Here is a 17,414-nt window from a genome sequence, read left to right as displayed (position 1 = left end):
GGGGGGGGCAGGGGGGGGAAGCTACGCGGCGCAGGAGACCAGACAAAGCGGCGATGACCAGCATCAGGTGGCAGGAGAGAAGGGCCGGGGGGGCTCAGACCGGGGATAATCGGGGTCTGATTTTTCCTTCCCAAAAGGGAGAGGAGGAGGGGACACACACACACACGCACACACACACATGGGGGGGGTGTTTCCTTACGAGCTGACCCCCTCCAGCCCCCCGCCACCTCCCCTGCCGATTTTTGTGGTTTTATTAAAAAAAAAAAAAAAAAAACTCAATGTAAATTTTGAATTTCTAGGGCGCAGCGGAGCTCCCACGGGCACCCCGTCTCCGCAAACCCAAAACGGGGGTTTGGGGACGGACCCACTGAGCTGGGAGGGGGGCGCGGGGGGAAAACAGCCCCCGGCGATGCTGCGCTGGCCCCCGGGGAGCAGGGGGAGGACTCGCTGCTTCCTCGGGGGCCCCGGGTGCAGGGGGGGGTGACCACACACCATCCTAGCACTGCTGCGCTCTCCGCATCCGTTCCGCCTCGCCAGCCTCACCCTGCTATGGCTTTTTTTTTTTTCTTTTTTTTTTTTTTTTTTGCAGCAGCAATTTTCTGGTTTGAGAACACCACAAGAGATCTGCGCACCCAGACAAGTAACCCGCGGGTTTTCCTCGCCTTCAAACGACTCCTAGCTAAAAGGTCAGCCCGTCTGCGTGCTACCGGTCAAAACTACACCTGGAACGAAAATAAAATGAAGGACTTGACCCCCCCCCCCAAAAATAAAAATAATAAAAAGAGTTGAGGTTGACGGCGTATAGTTTAAAAAGACATAAAAACACGATACGAGGAGGAAGAGTCAGACGCAAAGCTTAGTGACCAAAGGCATTCAATCAAGGTGTAAGGTTATACAATGAGTGTAGTGGACTATCAGGAAAAGCTCCGTACGAAGTCATGTGCACTCTTCTTGAAGCTGAGATTCTGGATTCCTCCATGTGCCAAACCTGTCTGGGGGAAGAGAGGAGGCACCGTGACAAAGCCCTGCAGGGGGAAGGAGCACGCTCAGCGAGAGTGGCTCTCGCTGCAAACCGCAGGGTTTGCTCAAAGCAGAAGTGGAGCCCTGGTGACGAGAGGGGGGGGAGCTGGCTCAGAGAGCACGGCCCCATCCTGCCTGCACCGTGGGACCCACGTGGGGGTGAAAAAGAGGTGCAAGGGGCAGCGGGGACACAACGTGAAGGAATTGAGGCAAAATCACCCAGCACCAGAATGTCCCCGAGGTATGAACTTGCTGGGAACTGCCTGTGTCACCAGAGGGGTCCCCAAATCACCAAGCCTCCCCCAGCCAGAATCCTGCCCCATCCTTCTCACAGCCCCAGCCACCATCACCTCCATCCCCCCCTGCCCAGATGGGGGGGCCTCGAGTCTTCCCCCAGCCCCCCTGCAACCCCCCTCCTTACCCGAGGACAGGGCGTTGGGGTAGGTCATTCCAATTTCATGAGCTCCACGTCGAAAATTAGAGTGGCGTTGGGTGGGATGATCCCCGGGTGGCCGGTAGAGCCGTAGGCGTAATCTGGGGAGATGGTCATCTTCGCCCGCTGACCAACGCTCATCTGGGGGCAGGGAAAGGGACAGGGATGTCAGGAGATGTGCAAATATTGTGAGAGTGGCAGCAGGAGGGACACAGGAGGGCCTCAGCTCCTCTCCCTGTGCTGGGAAGGAGCGAGGACAGAAGAGGAACGGGAAAACCATCAGAAGGGGAAGGCTGCGAAAGGAGCAGGGCTGCCACAGACGGAGCCGGGCTAGAGCCACGTCCTTCACGCACGTGTTTTTTGGGGCCAGGCAGGGACTGCCAGACCGTTCCCTCCAGATGGCAGCATCCTCGTGCTGCGTGCGGCGTGGGCGCCGGCTCCCAGCCGCAGTCACGCACCGTGCCGAGAAGCCTCCCTCCATCCCTCCCTCCATCCCTCTTTTCATCCCTCCATCCTTCCCTTCATCCCTCCATCCCTCCCTGCCTGCCTCCCTCCATCCCTCCCAGCCTCTGCGTGGGTTTTGCAGCCCGGGAGCCGTCGCTGCCGGGAGCTGGGGGCCCCCCAAGTGCTCCCCGCGGAGCTCGCTCGGAGCTGACTCAGTGGAGAAATGTCACCGCTGAGTCACCGGCGTGTGCCGTAGGTGTTCCTCAGGCCCGGCCCTGCTCTCTCCGTTCCTGCCATCTGGCAGGTGGCAAACGCAGGAGGTGATGATATTCACGCCCACGCCTCCCGTGGCGGAGGGGGCGGAAAGCACGGAACGAGGGGGGGCGAGATAAAAGAGCTGCACGCAGCCGTCCCCATGCGCGCGCGGAGAGAGGCGGCGGGTACCTGGGCGACTCCTTCCTCCCAGCCCCGGATCACCTCCTGCTTGCCCATCACGAACTTGAAGGGTTTGTTCCTGTCGCGGGAGGAATCGAACTTCTTCCCGTCCTCCAGCATACCTGGGGAGAGAAAAGAGGGAGGAGAGGAGGGGAGGGATGAGGCTCGTCACCAGGAACGGAGCCACGCGAACGCACCCGGGTGCCGGGTCAGGTTGTCACCTGGAGGTGACGGTCGCCCCGGTGGAGCTCACGTGGCCCTGAGTCAAAGGGGATTTGCAGCAGCTTCATTTTCCAGCCTGGGGGTGAGCCCCCCCCCTTCACCAGCACCTCCTGTTGCAGCAGAACGGGGCTGGGGGAGCACCCTGGGGTGGGCAGGATGGGACCCCCGGCACCGGCTGCTCCCCATGGCACGGCACGAGCCACCCGGGCACGTTTCCATCCTCGCTCACTGCTGGCCCCACAGGAGCCAAACCGTGCCCAGGAGTGCCGGGGAGGGGGGAGAAGACGGTGCCACGTGCCCTGGGCAGCCCCCATCCTGCAGCCCCCACCACGTAGCGCAGGCTCCACGGCTCCGGCTGATACCCCAGGGCTAAATATAACTCCCCCCGGCACGGCACGAGCGAGGGAGGAATTTCCTCCCTTCGCCGCAGTCCCTCCCTTGCTCCCTGCGTGACCTTCTTGGGGAATCTCGCAGCCGGAGCTGCCTCATAGGAGCGGAGGCTTTGCTGGGAGAATTTTGGCTGCTGGACAGGCGACAGCCACGCCGGGAGCTTTGCACGGGCACCAAGAGCCCGGAGAAGCTGGTTTTGTACCTGGGGTGTCCACACCGCTGGCACACGGAGCTCAGAGAGGGCTGTGGGCACAGGAACCAGAGCTGAGGGCTCACAGACCCCAAAAGCAGCAGCTCCGAGGGCTCTGGTGTTGCTGCAGCAGCGTTGGGATGGAGCCTGCAGAGCCACGTCTGGGGTTGTGGGGTCCTGAGGCTGCTGCCAGCTCCCCCGTGCCCAGGAACAGCCACGTCCCTCTCTCCTGAGGCTGCCACGGCCATAAAAAGGCAGAGCCCGTGCCTGCGGCAGCTGCTGACGAGCAGCACCCAAGGGTTTGAAATCTAAGAGCAACCATCGGCTGCTGCAAACGTTTCTCGCTTCTCGACTTCCCCAAAAAAGCCCGGAACTTGTTGTTTTTGTTTTTTTTTTTCTGGCTTAAAACCACCCCGGTCTCTCGAGAAACAAACCTGTCGCCTCGTCCAGCAGCGCACGGGCCGCGGTGATTTCCCCAAACCCGTGAGTCACTGCCCACAGGCGAGGGAAAACGCAAAACAGGGCACCTGCACGGAGGGCAGGAGGTGACAGCACGGGTACAGGACACCCACAGCCCCCGGGGACGGGGCCAGCACCCCCCTGAGCCCACCCAGGGCAGGATTTTCACCAGCAGCTCGTCACAGCAGGCTGCTGCACATCCCCCAGAGCAGCCTGTCCCCATTTAGCACCGCGCCACGGCACAGGGGACCCTGCTGCCCCGTTTATTTTGGGGAGGGGAGGGGAGATTTGAGCTCCACAGAAAGCAAAAAGCTCCCCGCCGGGGCCCCAAGCTCCGAGAGCATCAGCAGCAGCTCAGCCGCTCACCCCTATTGTAGCCCTGGACTTTGGAACAACAAATCTGGCTTTTTCTCGTTTCCTCCTTCCAGGACAAACCTCGCGGTGATGAAAATGAGCACAGCCAGCTACTGCCTTCACCCTGCCTGCAGAAAGCAGAGGCCACGCTCTCCCCTCAGCCCCTCCACGCTTCGGTTCCGTGCCCAAAGCCCCCCGGGACCGGGCGGCAGCCAAAAATCCTCTTGTATGGGTATGGGAAACCCTTGGGGCACCTGCTTCCTGCAGCAGCATCGAATGAGCCAGCTCAGAGCGAACCCAAAAGCACCGCTGGTGCTGTGGGAGTCACCAGGCAGCCTTTGGCACAGGTCTCACCTTCCCAAAACCTGGTTTCGGGGAGAATTTCCAAGCGGGCAGCTCCCTGCCCGCAGGACGGAGGGGTTACCCCATGGAGCTGCTTGCGCCAGCCCAGAGGATCCAACCCCGAGCCAGGAAGGTGCTGGTTGCACGTGGGGCTCACCCTGCTCCGTGTTATGGGGCCGTGGGACGCCCCCCACCACCACCACCACGGCAGCGGTGAAACAAAAAAAAGGCTGCAGCCCTTCGGAGGTGGCATCCTCATCTCCGGCACATCCTCCAGCCGGAGAGGCTCCCAGGAGATTTCTTCCTCCAGCCTCCGCCGAGTATGAGCAACCATTTCCTCATCCCTGCCGGCCCCGAGCGAGGCGATAATGAGATCTCAAAGCCATTAGGAAGGCAGAAGCATCCTCTGGATGCAGGCAGAGCCCCAAAACTCCGCGGGCAGCCAGCAGCAGGAGATGACCCAGGCCACGTCCCGGCTCGTCGCGGTGACGCCGCCTTGGGGACCCCACAGCGGGGCCACCACGGCTCCTGGAGACACCCCAAAGACACCGAGGGGCTCGGAGGAGACGAAGAAAAGGGGAGAGCACGGAGATTTTGGCCAAGACAGGCTACTGCCGTCACACCGGGGGCTCTGGGGAGCAGCGGCGGCGCTGCCAGGTCTCTGCCACACTTGGCACGCTGCGGCCGGGAGCAACGCACGGCTTGGCCCTGCTGCTCCAGCTGGAGGAAGGGACGGCACGAAAAACCCTTCCCACCGAAATCGAGGGTCCTGGGACACCTGAGGAGTGACCAGGACCCGCTCCAGCCCCGTGCCAGGAGGTTGAAGCTCGCCCCTGCTCCGTGCAGCGCTTTGGGTTTTGAGCTTTGGGGTTGGAGCTGCTCGCAGCCGCTTCGAAGCCACAACCCAGCACGTTCCTACAGCTGGAGGGGGAAGAGGCTCTGCAGGAGGACGGGACCCCACACACGGCTTGGGGACAGGCATTTTGGGTTCCTGCGAGCACCGGGCAGCTGCTCACCCCCCCGTAGGAAACATCTCGCGACCGCAGGCTGCTGCTGGGCGAGCGTGGCAGCGCGCGAGGTGCTGCGCAAACAGGAAGAGCCCCGAGCCCTGCTCAGCCCTCACAGCAATTCTGGGGACAGATCCTGCTCCTTCTGCGCCCACCCTGCCAAAAAAAAATAAATCAGAGCTCTCCAGCATCAATCCCTGCTCTGAGCCCAGCTCCCTCCGAGGTGCTGCTTTGCCCACCCGGGACAGTCCCGGTGCTCCCCCAGCTCCTCTCCTCTCTTCCACCCTGCTCCCAGCACCAGGAGGGCTGAACCCCCAGGTTTTGGGGGTGCTGAGTGCCCCCACTCTGCCAGCAAAGCCCCCCATGAGCCCCCCGAGGAGCCCGATCCAGGTAGGATCAGGGTTGCAGCCACCAGCCACGCGCTCCCCACGATCCCCACGACCCTCCCACCCCACTGCCGTCGCTCCTCAGAGCACATCAGAGGACTTTACCCTCAATTTCGTTTCCTTAACAGCCTCCTGGAGCAGATTTCACATCAAAAGCTCTTTCGAAAGCCCCGCTGTGCCAGCTCCTCCATTCCCCTGCAGGCTCCACTCCAACCGAGCGGCAGAGCTGGCTCCCCGCTGCCCACCCCACGGGGACCTCCCAAATCCCCGATTCCCTCAGCCCAGCGCTGCTGGAGCAGCTTTTCTCCCTTCCTGACCTGAAACCAGAGGAAAGGGACAAGGTTCAGCTGCCCCAAATCCCCCCACGTGGCTCTGCAGCTGCTGGGACAATCCCAGCACGAGGGGTTGGTGGCTCCTGAGCTGAAAAGCACGAGGATGCTGTGCTCTCCGCATCCTTCCCTGAGCATTGCCCTGTCTGTCCGTTCATCCCTCACAAACCTGGGATGAAAAAACTGCTCTCACCCATGCAGAGGAGCTGCAAAAAAAAACGGGTTCTGGGGCGAGGGGACAACAGCCCTGCCCTAAATTAAGCAATCAGCCACGAAGCACCCGGGGGTGCAAAGGATGGGAAAAGCCGGCTCCCCGTAATCCCCCCTCCTCCCTCAGCTCCCCGGCTTTTTTTTATTTATTTATTTTTTTCCCAAGATGGATTTTAATCAAGTGACTGCAAATCTATAGCTCAGGGAGGGAGAGCGGAGGCGCTGCACGCCCAGCAGGGCTCGTGGTGCCCAACGCTCCCTGTGGGTTTCTGCATAGGGACAGCCACCGATGTGTCCCTACTGCTGCCCCTGTGCTGCTCAGGGCTTGATAAATGTCACAGCGAGCCACAGGGCTGAGGAAATCAACCATTTCCCCATATTTATGGGAAGCTAAACTCACTTCTCTGCTCTCGGGGATGCGGGGAGCATCCAGCGACAGCACGGTGGCCTGAGGGCACCACGCGTGGTGGACTGGGGGTCAGGGAGCTGTCTGCAGGGGGGATAAACGCCAAAAGGAGACGACGGTAACAACAAAAAATACCTAAAAATGAAACGGAGAACCGCTCCCAAGCCCAGCTTATCACCTGCTGCTGCCGGGAAGGGGCTGGCAGGAGAGCTGGGGGCCGCGGGGGCTGGCAGGAGGCAGGGCTGGCCCACCGAGAGCCACTTGACTGCCTGCCAGCATCCCTTTGTTCTTCCCCCGGCAGAGGAAACGGGGGCTCCGAGCTGCTTCCTTCTCCTCCCGAGCAGGGAATTAAAACCTTAAAACCGAGGCAGGGTGGGGTGGGGTGTTGGGGGGAGAAGGAAGAGAAGCAGATGGGCCCGGACGGTGAGCTCAGACAGCCCCCGCGGGAGCTTTGGGGGGCTTACAGAGCCCTCCTGCTCCTCTGTAGGGCTTCGCTGTGCACGGCCCGGCACCATCATCATCATCATCCTCATCTTCCTCCTGCCCGGGGGGGGGGGGGGGGCAGGAATTAGCAGAGCCAGATGGGCCGAGCCCTGCTCATCGCGGGGCTCAGGGGCTGACACGCTGAGCTGGAGCTGCAGGAGGAGAGGCGAGACCCCCTTTGGGGAGGAGAGACCCCCTTTGGGGGAGGAGAGACCCCTCTCCATTTGGGGCATTTTCCAGGCTGGCGACGTCGATTTATTCCCAAAATCCACAGAAACCGTCGAAGTGCAGCGCGTGGAACGTCGCCCACCTCGGCTATGGGGCTGCCCTCCACCAAAAACCCCACAGGAGATCCCTCAGGGGGGGGATCCCGCAGAGCTGGGGACACCCAGTGCGCCCCCACCCCAAATCCATCCTGGGCTGGGCTGGGGGTCCCCGGTTGCACCCCACAAGATAACCCCTGGGGGAATATTGGGGAGGGGGCCACGGGGACGGCAGCGCTCCCCTACTCCCCGGGGACCCCCCCCCAAGTAGCAGGAGGCTCCCATGGGGGGCTCACCGAGCACCGGGGGTCTCATCCCGACCCCTCACAGCCCCCCGAGAGGGGGGTCTCCTACCCCAAAACCCCCCCGGTGCCACGGGGAAGGGTCCCCCTCGTGCTCAAATCAACTCCCACAGGGACAACCGGGGGCACCCCCCCCGGCCCTAAAACCAACCGGGGGCACCCCAGGGCCCCCCACCCCCGCCGGGGGCCGCCCCTCGCCCACCCCAAGCCCCTCACGGGGCCGCCCCGGGGCCCCCCCCGCCCCATTCCCTCGGGGAGCGCCGCGGCCCAGCCCGGCCGCCCACACGCCCGGGGGTCCCCGCAGGCTCCCGGGATGATTTTGGGGGGGATAGGGGGGCACATCCCGGTGGGGGCCGTTCTCCTATATCGCGACTTTTTGTCGCGGGGCCGACACGAATCGCGATACCCCCCCCCTTCCCCGGTACCGGCAGCGGGGGGGGGGCACTCACCCGTGTAATGCACCACGCAGGTCTGGCCGCGTTTAGGGAATGTCCGCCCTACGGGGAGAAACACACACACACCATCAGCCAACCGGGCCCGGTACCGGCACCAAACACCGGAGCACCTGGCCGAGAACGGGGAGAAGAAGGGCGAATAAAAATAAAAAAAGAAGCCATAAAAATCCCCGGGCACCGACTCACCGTCGCCGGGGGCGATGGTTTCCACGTGCACACCCATCCCGGTGCCGGTGCTGCCGCCGGTGCCGCTCGTCGCGCACCCGCAGCGGCCGCAGCCCGAGGAAGGAGGGGCCCGGGGCTGCGCAGCCGCCGCCACAGCCGCCATGGAGCCCGCCCGCCAGCCCGCCCCGCCCCGCCGCCATCTTGCCCGCTTCCCCCCCCCCCTCCTCCTTCCTGCCCGGCCCTCGGCCGCCATCTTGGCACCGCGCGGTTGCCGGGGAAACCGGAGCCGGGCTCGGTGCAGCCCCCCCCCCCCCCATTCCCCGTTTTTTTCCCTCTTATCTCTGTAATAAATGTTTCAGGGTTCAAAATAGGACTATGAATGTGTCTCACATCCCGGTGTGCCCCCTCCCCGTTCCTGCGCCCTCAAGAGTTTTGGGTGTCCCCGGGGTTGGAAGCGCAGTGTGGGGTTTGGGCAATTCCACGTTAAAAAGGGCGGTTTTGGGCAATTCAGAGGGTTTTCTAACGGGAAGAGAAACTGCTTCTTCTTTTTATTATTATTTAGCTCATAAAACTCCTCTGTCCAGGCGCAGGTTTCGCTTCAGAGTGGCCTCATTTCTCTCTCTGAGCAGCCCCAGGGGAGCAGAAGTGCCAAGGACGGGCAGGAGGTGAATAAAAACCCAGGATTTTCTGCAAGTGCGTGAAAATGGGACACGAGGAGACACTCAAAACCTGCTTCATCCCATTATCTGTTACTTTAATTGCTTCTCTTCCTTGCCTGCATTCTTTTAAATACCAAAATACCCAATTGTGTGTGTCTTTTTTTCCCTTCTTTAAGCTGCAGCATTATTATTTTACATTAAAGGTGTAAGGTGCAGCTCCTGCCTGTGGTCTGTGACTTTCCTTGAGCACCACCAGGGCAGAAAATAAACGAGGGTGGAAGAAAATAAACGAGGAGGAGAAGGGGCAGACCGCAGCCCCTGGGTCTGACCTGCCCTGGTCCGGAGCAAGGGAGGGCTCAGCTCAGGTTCTGGTGTCCAAACTGTGGGGAAAAACACAACATCCCCCCAAAAAAATAAATAAATTCTGCTCCAAGATCTCCCTGCCCTTTGGATCAGCTGCTGGCAGAACACAGAACACGCAGAGGAATAAAGACCAGGAGGGAAAAGCGTGATCGCTCAGATTTAATAGCATAAAAAACAAATGAGATTATTATTATATATATATATATTTTGGTGTATAGAAATATCTCCCCGTGTAACAGGCACCACAGAGGCCAGCAGCCACCCCGTGCTGCAGGAGCCTGGAGCCCACTGCCCACACGTGCTGCGGGGTGGGAGCCCCTGCTCAGCCCCTGCCTCTGGCCCGATTAATATGTGCCTTCGAACATAATTAATGCTTGCTTCGGGGCATTAAAACCCCAGGAAGCGAGGTGTTGCCTCGTGGTTCGAAGGCTCTTGCTCGTTCCTAAACCCGCGGGCAGCGAGGCTGAAAAGCGAGGTGGTGGCGGCGGGCAGCACATCCCAGCGCCCGGCCGTGGACTCGGGCACTCGCAAGAAACATCCTTCACAAACCAAAAAATAAAACAAAAAAAAAGTAAAAAAAGTAAAAGGGCAAAAAAAAAAAAAAAAAGGAAGCACTTTCTGTTTCTGAGAAATTACTCTGAAGCTGGGCTGTTGCGATGATCCTGCAGATGCCCTGATGTGTCTCTAAAGCACGATCTCCCCCCGCCCGTGGCGAAGCTGTGCCGCGAGGCTTCAAATTAATTCAGCGCCCAACCGGGGAGTAATTTGCTCAGATCCTGCCAGTGTGCACCGGACCGGAGAGCTGCAAGGTCAGCCAGCGGTCAGACGCAGCCCTAGCCCTAAAAATCCCCGGCCTCTCCCGCTGCCTCGGCGCGGTGCTGAGCGGAGCCGTGGTGCTGGTGGCTGGGGGGCTGATTCTGCTCTCCCCCTGCTGCCAGGAGGGACGTGGGGGTGCCGAGAAGCACCGGGGGAGATGTGGCCGTGGGCTGCGATTTAAAAGCCACTCAGCTGCTCCTGACTGAGCTGCTCCCCCAATTTCACCGCTCCTGCACGAGCTTTATGCTCCTGGCTGGAACTTCACCCACGCTCAAAGAAATTGTAAACCTCTTTCCTATAAAAAGGCAGCCTAAGCACAGAGAGACGCACTATCCAGGTGGTATTTTCCCTAAAAAATCGAGTTTCTGTCAATAACAACCCCCGTGGATTTTGTGCATCCCACATGTTTAGGTGCCACCTCCTCACTGCAGCGCATTTGAGCATCGTGGTGAGGCTGGCAGGGCCCCTTCTCCCCTGCACAGCACAGATCTTGCCCAGATCTGTTGGGACCTGCAGGAATCGAGGCTGAGGACCCCTGCCAGGCTGGCCTTTCGGGCATGGAAATGGGAAACAAGAAGAAACGAGGGCTGTCCCCGACCCCAGCACATCCTGAAAGCACAACAAACCCAAGCCCATCCCGCTGAACTCACCCGGGTCAGCCCTGGTGGTGCTCCGAGCTGCCACGCCGCGCCTGACGCCTGCTAAAAGGAACACAAGCGCTCGTGAAACCTGGAAGCAGCCCCCAAAATAACCCAAAAACCCTTGGGAAAGGCATCCCCAGAGATCTGGGCACACGCAGTCCTTCCCCTGCGCCCAATTTCTGCGGGGCTGGGACTGACGCAGGCACCCAGCGCCACAGCTCCGTCGGGGAGCTTGCATTTACCCCATCGCCTCCAGCTCCGTCCTCATCTGCTTCCTCCGCTCCTCGTTGATGGGATGGAGGCAGAAGAGGGTGATGGCAATGAGCAGCAGGGTGATCGGGACTGGGGCCATGAGAAGCTTCAGGGCCAGGGTGACGGAGGGGTTGTACGTGCAGTCTCCGGCGCGGTAACCTGCAAAACTAAAGAACATTTCTCCTTCCCCACCAGCCCCCTGCACAAAGGCAAGCAGGCACCTCCATCTCTCTCCTCTAGAGGCTGTATTTGGGGAATTCCCTCTCCTTTCTGCTCCTTTCCTATGTTGGAAAGGCAAATTTGGGTACCCCTGCAATTCATTCCAGCATCTCCACTCGGATACTCCAGAAAATTGTGCTGGGCTGCCAAAGCTGGGGGGGAGGGAGGTAGTGCTCGGTGGGGGCTTACTGTAAACCCAGCGTCGATATCCCCACGGCAAGGCCGCCTGCGAACTTGTTGAAGAAGACGTAGAAGGAGTAGAAGAGAGCCTCCAGGTTGAGGCAGCTGGGGTTCCTCAGCATGAAGTCATCCACTGCGTCGGGCAGCATGGACCTGGGCGCAGAGAGCCCCGTGGGCATGGTGAAACCCGTGTTGGTGCTGCCTGGGCTCGGCCACCGCTGCTCCCAGAGCTTTCCAGGCAGCAGAAAGAGAAATCCCTTGCAGAAGCCTGGAGGTGTCCCCGCTCACCAGGGCAGGAGGTAGAGCACGGCCATGCTGCAGCCCGCCACCATCATCAGGAGGATGAAGGCCAGGAAGTTGTGGCTCACCTGGGTGATGGCCACCAGGGCTGGGATGATCAGCTGGGGAAGCGAGAGGAAGAGGAGAAACAAAAGCACTCGGGCGCTTTCTGCTGCTCTTTTCGCCCTGCCAAATTGCAAGCTGTGCTGCCCCTTCCCTGCAGAGCCAGGCAGCAGCTGGGATGTGCCTGACGAGCAGGATGCCTCCTGCCACTGCTGTGCCTGGTGTGCAACCCCGTCCCCTTTTTGTCCCCCCCACGGGCAGCTGGGGCACGGCTCCTCAACCCACAGCCACAACCGGGGGCAAACTCACCGCCAGGCCCACCGTCACTGCCGTTTTCTTCCCAAATCTCCCCAAAAACCACTGCCAGAAGGGGATAGAGAGGGAAGCCGTGACCTGAGGAGGAACCAAAGGAGCTCAGCAATGTCCCCCAGGACTGCTGGTCTCTGCCCCGGGGACGTCCTTGCGGGTTGGCAGCGGTGCCGAAGGGTTTTGGGGTGACGCTGGCGCCCACTCACCAGCATGACGAGCACCAAATGCTGGAATTTCCCGGCCAGCCCCACGGCGTGGGTACAGAAGAAAGCAAAAATCCCCTGCATGACCTGGGAAGGTGACACGGGGACATTCGTAGGGTCCCGAATAGCGTGCGGGGTCACCTCCCCCCCCCGAGCTCTCCTCCTGCCGAGGCAGCTCTCGCACCTGGAAGGCCAGGGAGGCGAAAAGGAAGCCACAGAGCAGCTGGGTGTAGGGCTTGTGTCCCACGATCATCCTCAGGCAGCGGGTGAAGGGCAGCCCAGCCTTCCCCAGGGGGCTGAGGGGCCCTGGGGAGAGACAGCGGGGTCACAGGGGCGGCGATGGGAGGCACAGGGGGACGGTGCCGCCGTGTCTGGGTGCAGCTCAGCTGGGCGAGGAGCTGGAGTTTGACATCTCGGCGCGGAGATGACCACAGAGGTGCCAGCTGCGTGCAGGATTTTGCTTCTCCGCAGGCTGTACCCACAAAACCCCTGCAACCCCACCCTTGCCACCCAGCTGCGCCCGCACGGACTTACCCGGCTGCTCCCTGACCCCGAAAACCAGAACCAGACAGGAGAGGCAGTAGATGGAGCCCAGCACCAGGGAGGCAGACACGTAGGCTCTGCGCTGGAAAGCGAGAGGCACTGTGGTGGCACCGCGGGTACCGTGGGCAGCCCCTGCCCCACATCGGGACCTGTCCTTACCGTGCCCTCCAGCCAGCCCGCGAGGCTGGGGGTGCTGCTGTTGGGCAGGGTCCCGTTCCCCAGCGAGCAGCTGTGCGTCAGGCGGCCGTGGGATGCGCCCACCATCTGCCCCTGGATTCCCGAGCCGAGTAACGTGCTGAACACCTCCAGCCCCATCCCTGCCGGGCGGCCGGGAGAGGAACCTCAGCCCCACAGCCCCCCCGGCTGCTGGGACGCAGCCCTCAGGACCACGGAGCAGCTTTGGGGGTGGAATTGGAGGCACCAACATCCACAGCTGTCCCAGGAGGAGAAGAGACCTGCTGTTTCTACCTGCTCTCATTCTTTTTTTTTTTTTTTTCCCCTTTCGCTCCAGCAGTGACCGCTGGGATGCATTTAGGATTCCTAATAATGCATCTGGGCCCTATGCCCTGCAGAAGACCACGCTGGTCTCATGGCATCCTGCTTCACCCCACCTGCTTTGTGGCTTGTTCAAAGCTGAGGAACTCCTTCCCCCCTGCTCTGGGGAGGGTCTCCAGGGTGCGGGGACACAGGCACTTACTGTAGGCAGTGGCCGAGTCTCGGTCCCTCTGGGTTCCACCCAGGAACATCGTCAGGGACGAGTAGGGCACGTGGTAGCACTGGGGAGAGCACCGAGCACTCAGCTCCAGCTGCTGCTCCCCTGCTCCACCACCACAACCCACCCTGTCCCCACTCCCCTGCTCTCAGGTGGCTTTTTGCCCTCTTTTTATTTTTTTTTTTTTGCTTTTCCAACAGAGCAGCGATGGAGAGGTTTGTATCACCGTAGACAGGCTGCCCAGCACTAAAATTCACCACTCCATCTCCCCATCCCCTGCTCCCCATCTCCCAGACCCAGCTCCAGCTCCCTCGCAGCAGGGGCTGTGGCCGGGACACCCCGGCAGCAGAGGATGATGAACACGACAGCCCCGGGAAGGAACCGTGTCCCTTACAGTCATGCAAATCTGGAAGAAGTTGTAGGTGAAGAGGTACCACAGGAATTTCAGGGAGGCGGGGGCGCCGTCCGCGAGGGTGGACCACAACAGGCAGTAGCAGAGCACCCCGAATGGCGTGGAGCACGCAATCCTGGGGAGGAAGCAGAGCTGGTCAGATGTGCCTCCGGATAAGCGGGCAGACTTCCCATTGCACAAGCTGCAGCCTCGTCCCCAGCTTCCAAACCGCAGCCCGGCTGTGAGATGGGGATCTGAGAGGGGCAGCTCCGCTCGAGGGCAGCTCCATCACTCGGGCTGGGAGGAGAAAGGGGGGTGAAAACAAAAGCAATGCCAAAAAAAAGTCATTCCCGAGTTGTTCACAGCTTCTTATTCTGCTGAAACACCCGAAGTCCTCGCTCGCCCTGCAGCAGAAAGCTGGGGGCGTTCTGTGGGCAATATCTGCTCATGGAGAGCGCCTGGTGGAGAGCTCCTGGCACAGCCCGAGTGCCAAAACCTGCGTGTGCCCCCGCAGGGCTCCAGGACACCAAACCCCACGGCCTGAAACACGGGAGGCCTCGGGGAATCAGCAAGCACCCAGGTGTGCAGCACACTCCTCCTGCCACTGCAGCGACACACAGACCCGCCGCAAGGTGTGTTACCTTCAGGGCCTGGGGATGTTCGGTTTTCGTAGTTCCCTTAAGCCACAACCACCTCAAACTCTCAGAGCAGCATCCCTGCTGCCTCCTTGGAAGGTTTTTGAGCCCAAAACCTCACCCCTGAGGCGCTGCATGGACGCTCACCATGGGATCAGCTTGCCGAATTTTCTCCTGGGGCTCTTGCTGACCAGGAAGCCAACAGCAGGGTCAGTAACTGCGTCCCAGGCTCTTCCGAGGAAAAGGATCAGAGAGGCGTGGAACGGCTCCAGCTGGAGGGCAACCAGAAAGCACGGCTCGAAAGAGAAAAAAAAATCCTGGTGAAAGCTGCGAGCAGTCAGCACGACGCAGCTGGCTCCAGCCAGCATCCCCTGGAGACCGCTTCAGGCACCAAAATGGCCTGGAGACACCTCCCGTGTGCCCACCGGCGGTGTTTGCATCGAGAAATTGTGATTTGGAGTGAACAACTCATTCCGGAGAGCATTTCCAGGGGCTTTGGACACCTTTGTTGAACTCCACCCCTGCGCCAGCCTGCTGGGTTTACGCTGAGCCCCTTGGTGGAGAACCACACCGTGCGCGGCGCTCACCTGCACCACGTCCAGCAGGAAAATCTGGAGGAAAAACCCCAGGGCGTTGCCCGTCATCTGGTAGGGGATGCCCCCGACGGCGTAGCAGAGCTTCCTGCACAGCGGCAGTCCTGGCTTCTCCTGCAAGGGAGACGTGGGGAGGAAGCCCACCCGAGCACGACACATCCCTGGTGCCCCTTACCGCTGCTCCCCCCAACCCGCTGGGCCCCCCGAGGCCACGTCCTAGCCCCCGTCCTAGCCTGACACCGTCCTTTCCTCTCCTGTTGAGCCACAGTTTCGTGGTTTGAATTCTTTAACACGAAGCACAAATGGTACCACGCTGCCAGCCGCTGTGGCAGAGGCCATCCACGCGGAGATCCAGGATCCGGGGATCCCCATGGGTGATCCGGGGAAGCACAGGGAAGGTTTCAGTGCGTGGCAAAAGGGCAGATGGCAAAGCCTCTGTTTTATTTGGCCGTGGTGAGCGTCAGTAAATACCGCACCAAGCCTCAAGGACCTGGCAAGCTCCCAGCAGCAGCCTCCAGCCCCGACGTGGAGCCGCTGCCTGGTGCCGTGCGCTCTGCACTGTGGGGAGCACGCGGTGGGACATGGGGTGACACCACGGGGAGCACACAGAGGGACATGGGGTGACCCCACAGGGAGCAGGTGGCCAGCCCAGGCTCAGCTTTCTGCTCGGATCTCATGAGCAAATTGCCACCGTTATGCCCAGGGGAGCAGCGCAGGCGCCCGTGCCGACCTCCAGCCCCACCGCAGGCTGTCTTGGGGGGAGCACACTCATCAGGACCTCAGGTCCCAGGATGACAACACGTTTTGGGCTTTCCCAAGGCACCGAGCAGCTCCAGTGTTGTCGGGGAGGTGCTGGCCTTGTCCAGCCGTGGCTATAAAAGGCCACGGGCTCCTGCAGCAGGAGCTGAGCAGAAGAGCAGAGCGTGACAAGGGCCGAGAGCTTGGCTCAGAGGCAGCTGGATGGAGCAGCAGACCGTGGGTCACGCCAACAGCAGGGTCAGAGGGAAATGGAGCCAGGGATCGCTTCGTTCCCATGTGCCCTCAGACCCTGCAGGGTCCCAAGTGCCTTCCCTTTGTGCAACAATTAGCAGCAGCTCCTCTGCAGCCCGTGCCATGGAAAAACCACCGGCACCGCTGTGCCTGCCGGGGTACCGGCCCCTTCCTGCACCCGCTGGCCCTTGTGGGCCCCACTCCCTGCCCAAATCGCCAGGCTCCAGCCTCACCCCACGGGGACGGCTGCAGCACGAGGCTTGCAGCACCGCCGAGCAGCACTTGCTCCTACACCACACCATTTCCGCAGCAGCTCAGCGTCTGAAACCACGGAGGCATTTCTCTCGGTTATTTCTCTCCGTTCCGCGGCAGCTTTTGTTGCCTTGACGCTCTCCGCAGCTCGCAGGGCGCCCCGCACGCCTCTGCCCCTTTCTCCTGAGAGGCAGCAGCAGCAGCAGCAGCAGCAGCAGGCAGAGCTTTGCTCTAACAACATCTTCCCCAGCTTGAGTCATAAAAATGCTTCGAAACACCCCCGCAGCCTGTGCCTGCTCGAGCCGTGCGGCGCTGCGGGGGTGCCTGCGCTCGCGAGGCTTGGTGCGCACGTGTGAGACGCGCTCCTGTGCGTGAGGCCACAGCACCCCAAAGGCCACAGCACCCCGAAGGCCACAGCACCCCAAAAGCTCCTACCTCGCCCTGGGACGCTCTCCCCTGCGGGTCTGCTCCCTCCTGGCCCTCAGCATCTCCGTGAGCGCCACGAAGCATGACCGCGTCCTTCGCCCGCGCGTGGCAGCGGCGGCGCAGAGGCTTTCCTCGCGCAGGGAGAGGAAGAAGGCGGCGAGGAGCGGCACCGCAGGCACTGATCAGAGCGAGATGGAGGTTTGGCAAGGGAAGATGCAACATCTGAGAGGCCCCCGGGGCGGGGAGGGGGGGGCTGATGGAGGAGAAGTGAGAGGCACCGAGGGAGGAGCGTGGCCGGAGCCTGCCCACGCGGCGGCGGCGGGATGGGAGCTCCAGGATTTCGGCAGCCATATGGAGAAACGTGGGGCTCTTCAACTGTCAGACTGGGTCTGGCACCTTCTCCCTGTCCCAGGGCTGCTGCCACACCAGGATCTCAGGGTACGGAGGAGGAGGCGCTTGCCCAAGCTCCAAGCCATCCCAGGAGCAGCTCCAGCCACAGCAGCAGCGAGCACCAGTGCGCAAAGCCCAGCACAAGCAAGGAAAGCACGGAGAGCACAGCAGGACCAGGGAGGTTCTCGCCCCAGGTTGCTCCC

The 17,414-nt window shown here is 61.3% G+C and overlaps 2 protein-coding genes across 11 annotated transcripts; both read right to left on the bottom strand.

Moving 5' to 3' along the window:
• Positions 1-259: 259 nt before the first annotated feature.
• On the bottom strand, positions 260-8,468 carry FKBP1A (FKBP prolyl isomerase 1A). 3 transcript variants are annotated; one of them, XM_027473270.3, is made up of 5 exons: positions 8,317-8,467; positions 8,125-8,172; positions 2,342-2,454; positions 1,442-1,594; positions 260-992 (listed from the first exon to the last, which is right to left on the bottom strand). In XM_027473270.3, exons 1-4 carry the CDS (start codon positions 8,456-8,458, stop codon positions 1,466-1,468), a joined length of 432 nt encoding a protein of 143 aa, XP_027329071.3. In that variant the 5' UTR covers positions 8,459-8,467; the 3' UTR covers positions 260-992; positions 1,442-1,465. The 3 variants fall into 3 exon arrangements, with proteins under 3 accessions (XP_027329071.3, XP_038022250.2, XP_027329072.3); XM_038166322.2 differs by having other exon boundaries at positions 857-1,025; positions 8,317-8,468; XM_027473271.3 differs by having other exon boundaries at positions 857-988; positions 8,317-8,468.
• A 231-nt stretch (positions 8,469-8,699) lies between these two features.
• Positions 8,700-17,145, bottom strand: LOC101804470 (sodium-dependent lysophosphatidylcholine symporter 1). Of its 8 annotated transcripts, XM_072026378.1 has the most exons (16): positions 16,831-17,145; positions 16,377-16,464; positions 15,148-15,267; positions 14,708-14,856; positions 13,929-14,061; positions 13,520-13,598; positions 12,982-13,139; positions 12,814-12,904; positions 12,464-12,585; positions 12,283-12,366; positions 12,077-12,160; positions 11,714-11,826; positions 11,435-11,578; positions 11,017-11,193; positions 10,784-10,834; positions 9,458-9,856 (listed from the first exon to the last, which is right to left on the bottom strand). In XM_072026378.1, the coding sequence occupies exons 2-15, from the start codon at positions 16,443-16,445 to the stop codon at positions 10,789-10,791; spliced, it is 1,569 nt and encodes a 522-aa protein (XP_071882479.1). In that variant the 5' UTR covers positions 16,446-16,464; positions 16,831-17,145; the 3' UTR covers positions 9,458-9,856; positions 10,784-10,788. The 8 variants fall into 8 exon arrangements, with proteins under 8 accessions (XP_071882476.1, XP_071882473.1, XP_071882479.1 ...); XM_072026375.1 differs by lacking the exons at positions 9,458-9,856; positions 16,377-16,464 and adding an exon at positions 8,700-9,334 and having other exon boundaries at positions 10,784-10,831; XM_072026372.1 differs by lacking the exons at positions 9,458-9,856; positions 16,377-16,464 and adding an exon at positions 8,702-9,334 and having other exon boundaries at positions 16,831-17,144.
• Between the last annotated feature and the right edge of the window lie 269 nt (positions 17,146-17,414).

Source organism: Anas platyrhynchos, chromosome 21 (genome assembly GCF_047663525.1).
Source record: "Anas platyrhynchos isolate ZD024472 breed Pekin duck chromosome 21, IASCAAS_PekinDuck_T2T, whole genome shotgun sequence".
Taxonomy (NCBI): Eukaryota; Metazoa; Chordata; class Aves; order Anseriformes; family Anatidae; genus Anas; species Anas platyrhynchos.
The sequence above is the reverse complement of the archived record's forward strand: the minus strand, read 5'-3'. Positions and strand labels throughout refer to the sequence as shown.

What these genes read in the sequence shown, in the direction of transcription:
- FKBP1A (XM_038166322.2), bottom strand. Translation starts at nt 8,458, where the DNA reads ATGGCGGCTGTGGCGGCGGCTGCGCAGCCCCGGGCCCCTCCTTCCTCG. An exon ending in AACCATCGCCCCCGGCGACG is followed by an intron (nt 8,173 to 8,316) that starts GTGAGTCGGTGC and finishes TTCTCCCCGTAG; the next exon opens with GGCGGACATTCCCTAAACGC. An exon ending in GGGAGGAAGGAGTCGCCCAG is followed by an intron (nt 1,595 to 2,341) that starts GTACCCGCCGCC and finishes CCCTGCCCCCAG; the next exon opens with ATGAGCGTTGGTCAGCGGGC.
- LOC101804470 (XM_072026372.1), bottom strand. Translation starts at nt 17,043, where the DNA reads ATGTTGCATCTTCCCTTGCCAAACCTCCATCTCGCTCTGATCAGTGCC. An exon ending in ATTTGGTGCTCGTCATGCTG is followed by an intron (nt 12,161 to 12,282) that starts GTGAGTGGGCGC and finishes GTTCCTCCTCAG; the next exon opens with GTCACGGCTTCCCTCTCTAT. An exon ending in ATATCGACGCTGGGTTTACA is followed by an intron (nt 11,194 to 11,434) that starts GTAAGCCCCCAC and finishes AATGTTCTTTAG; the next exon opens with TTTTGCAGGTTACCGCGCCG.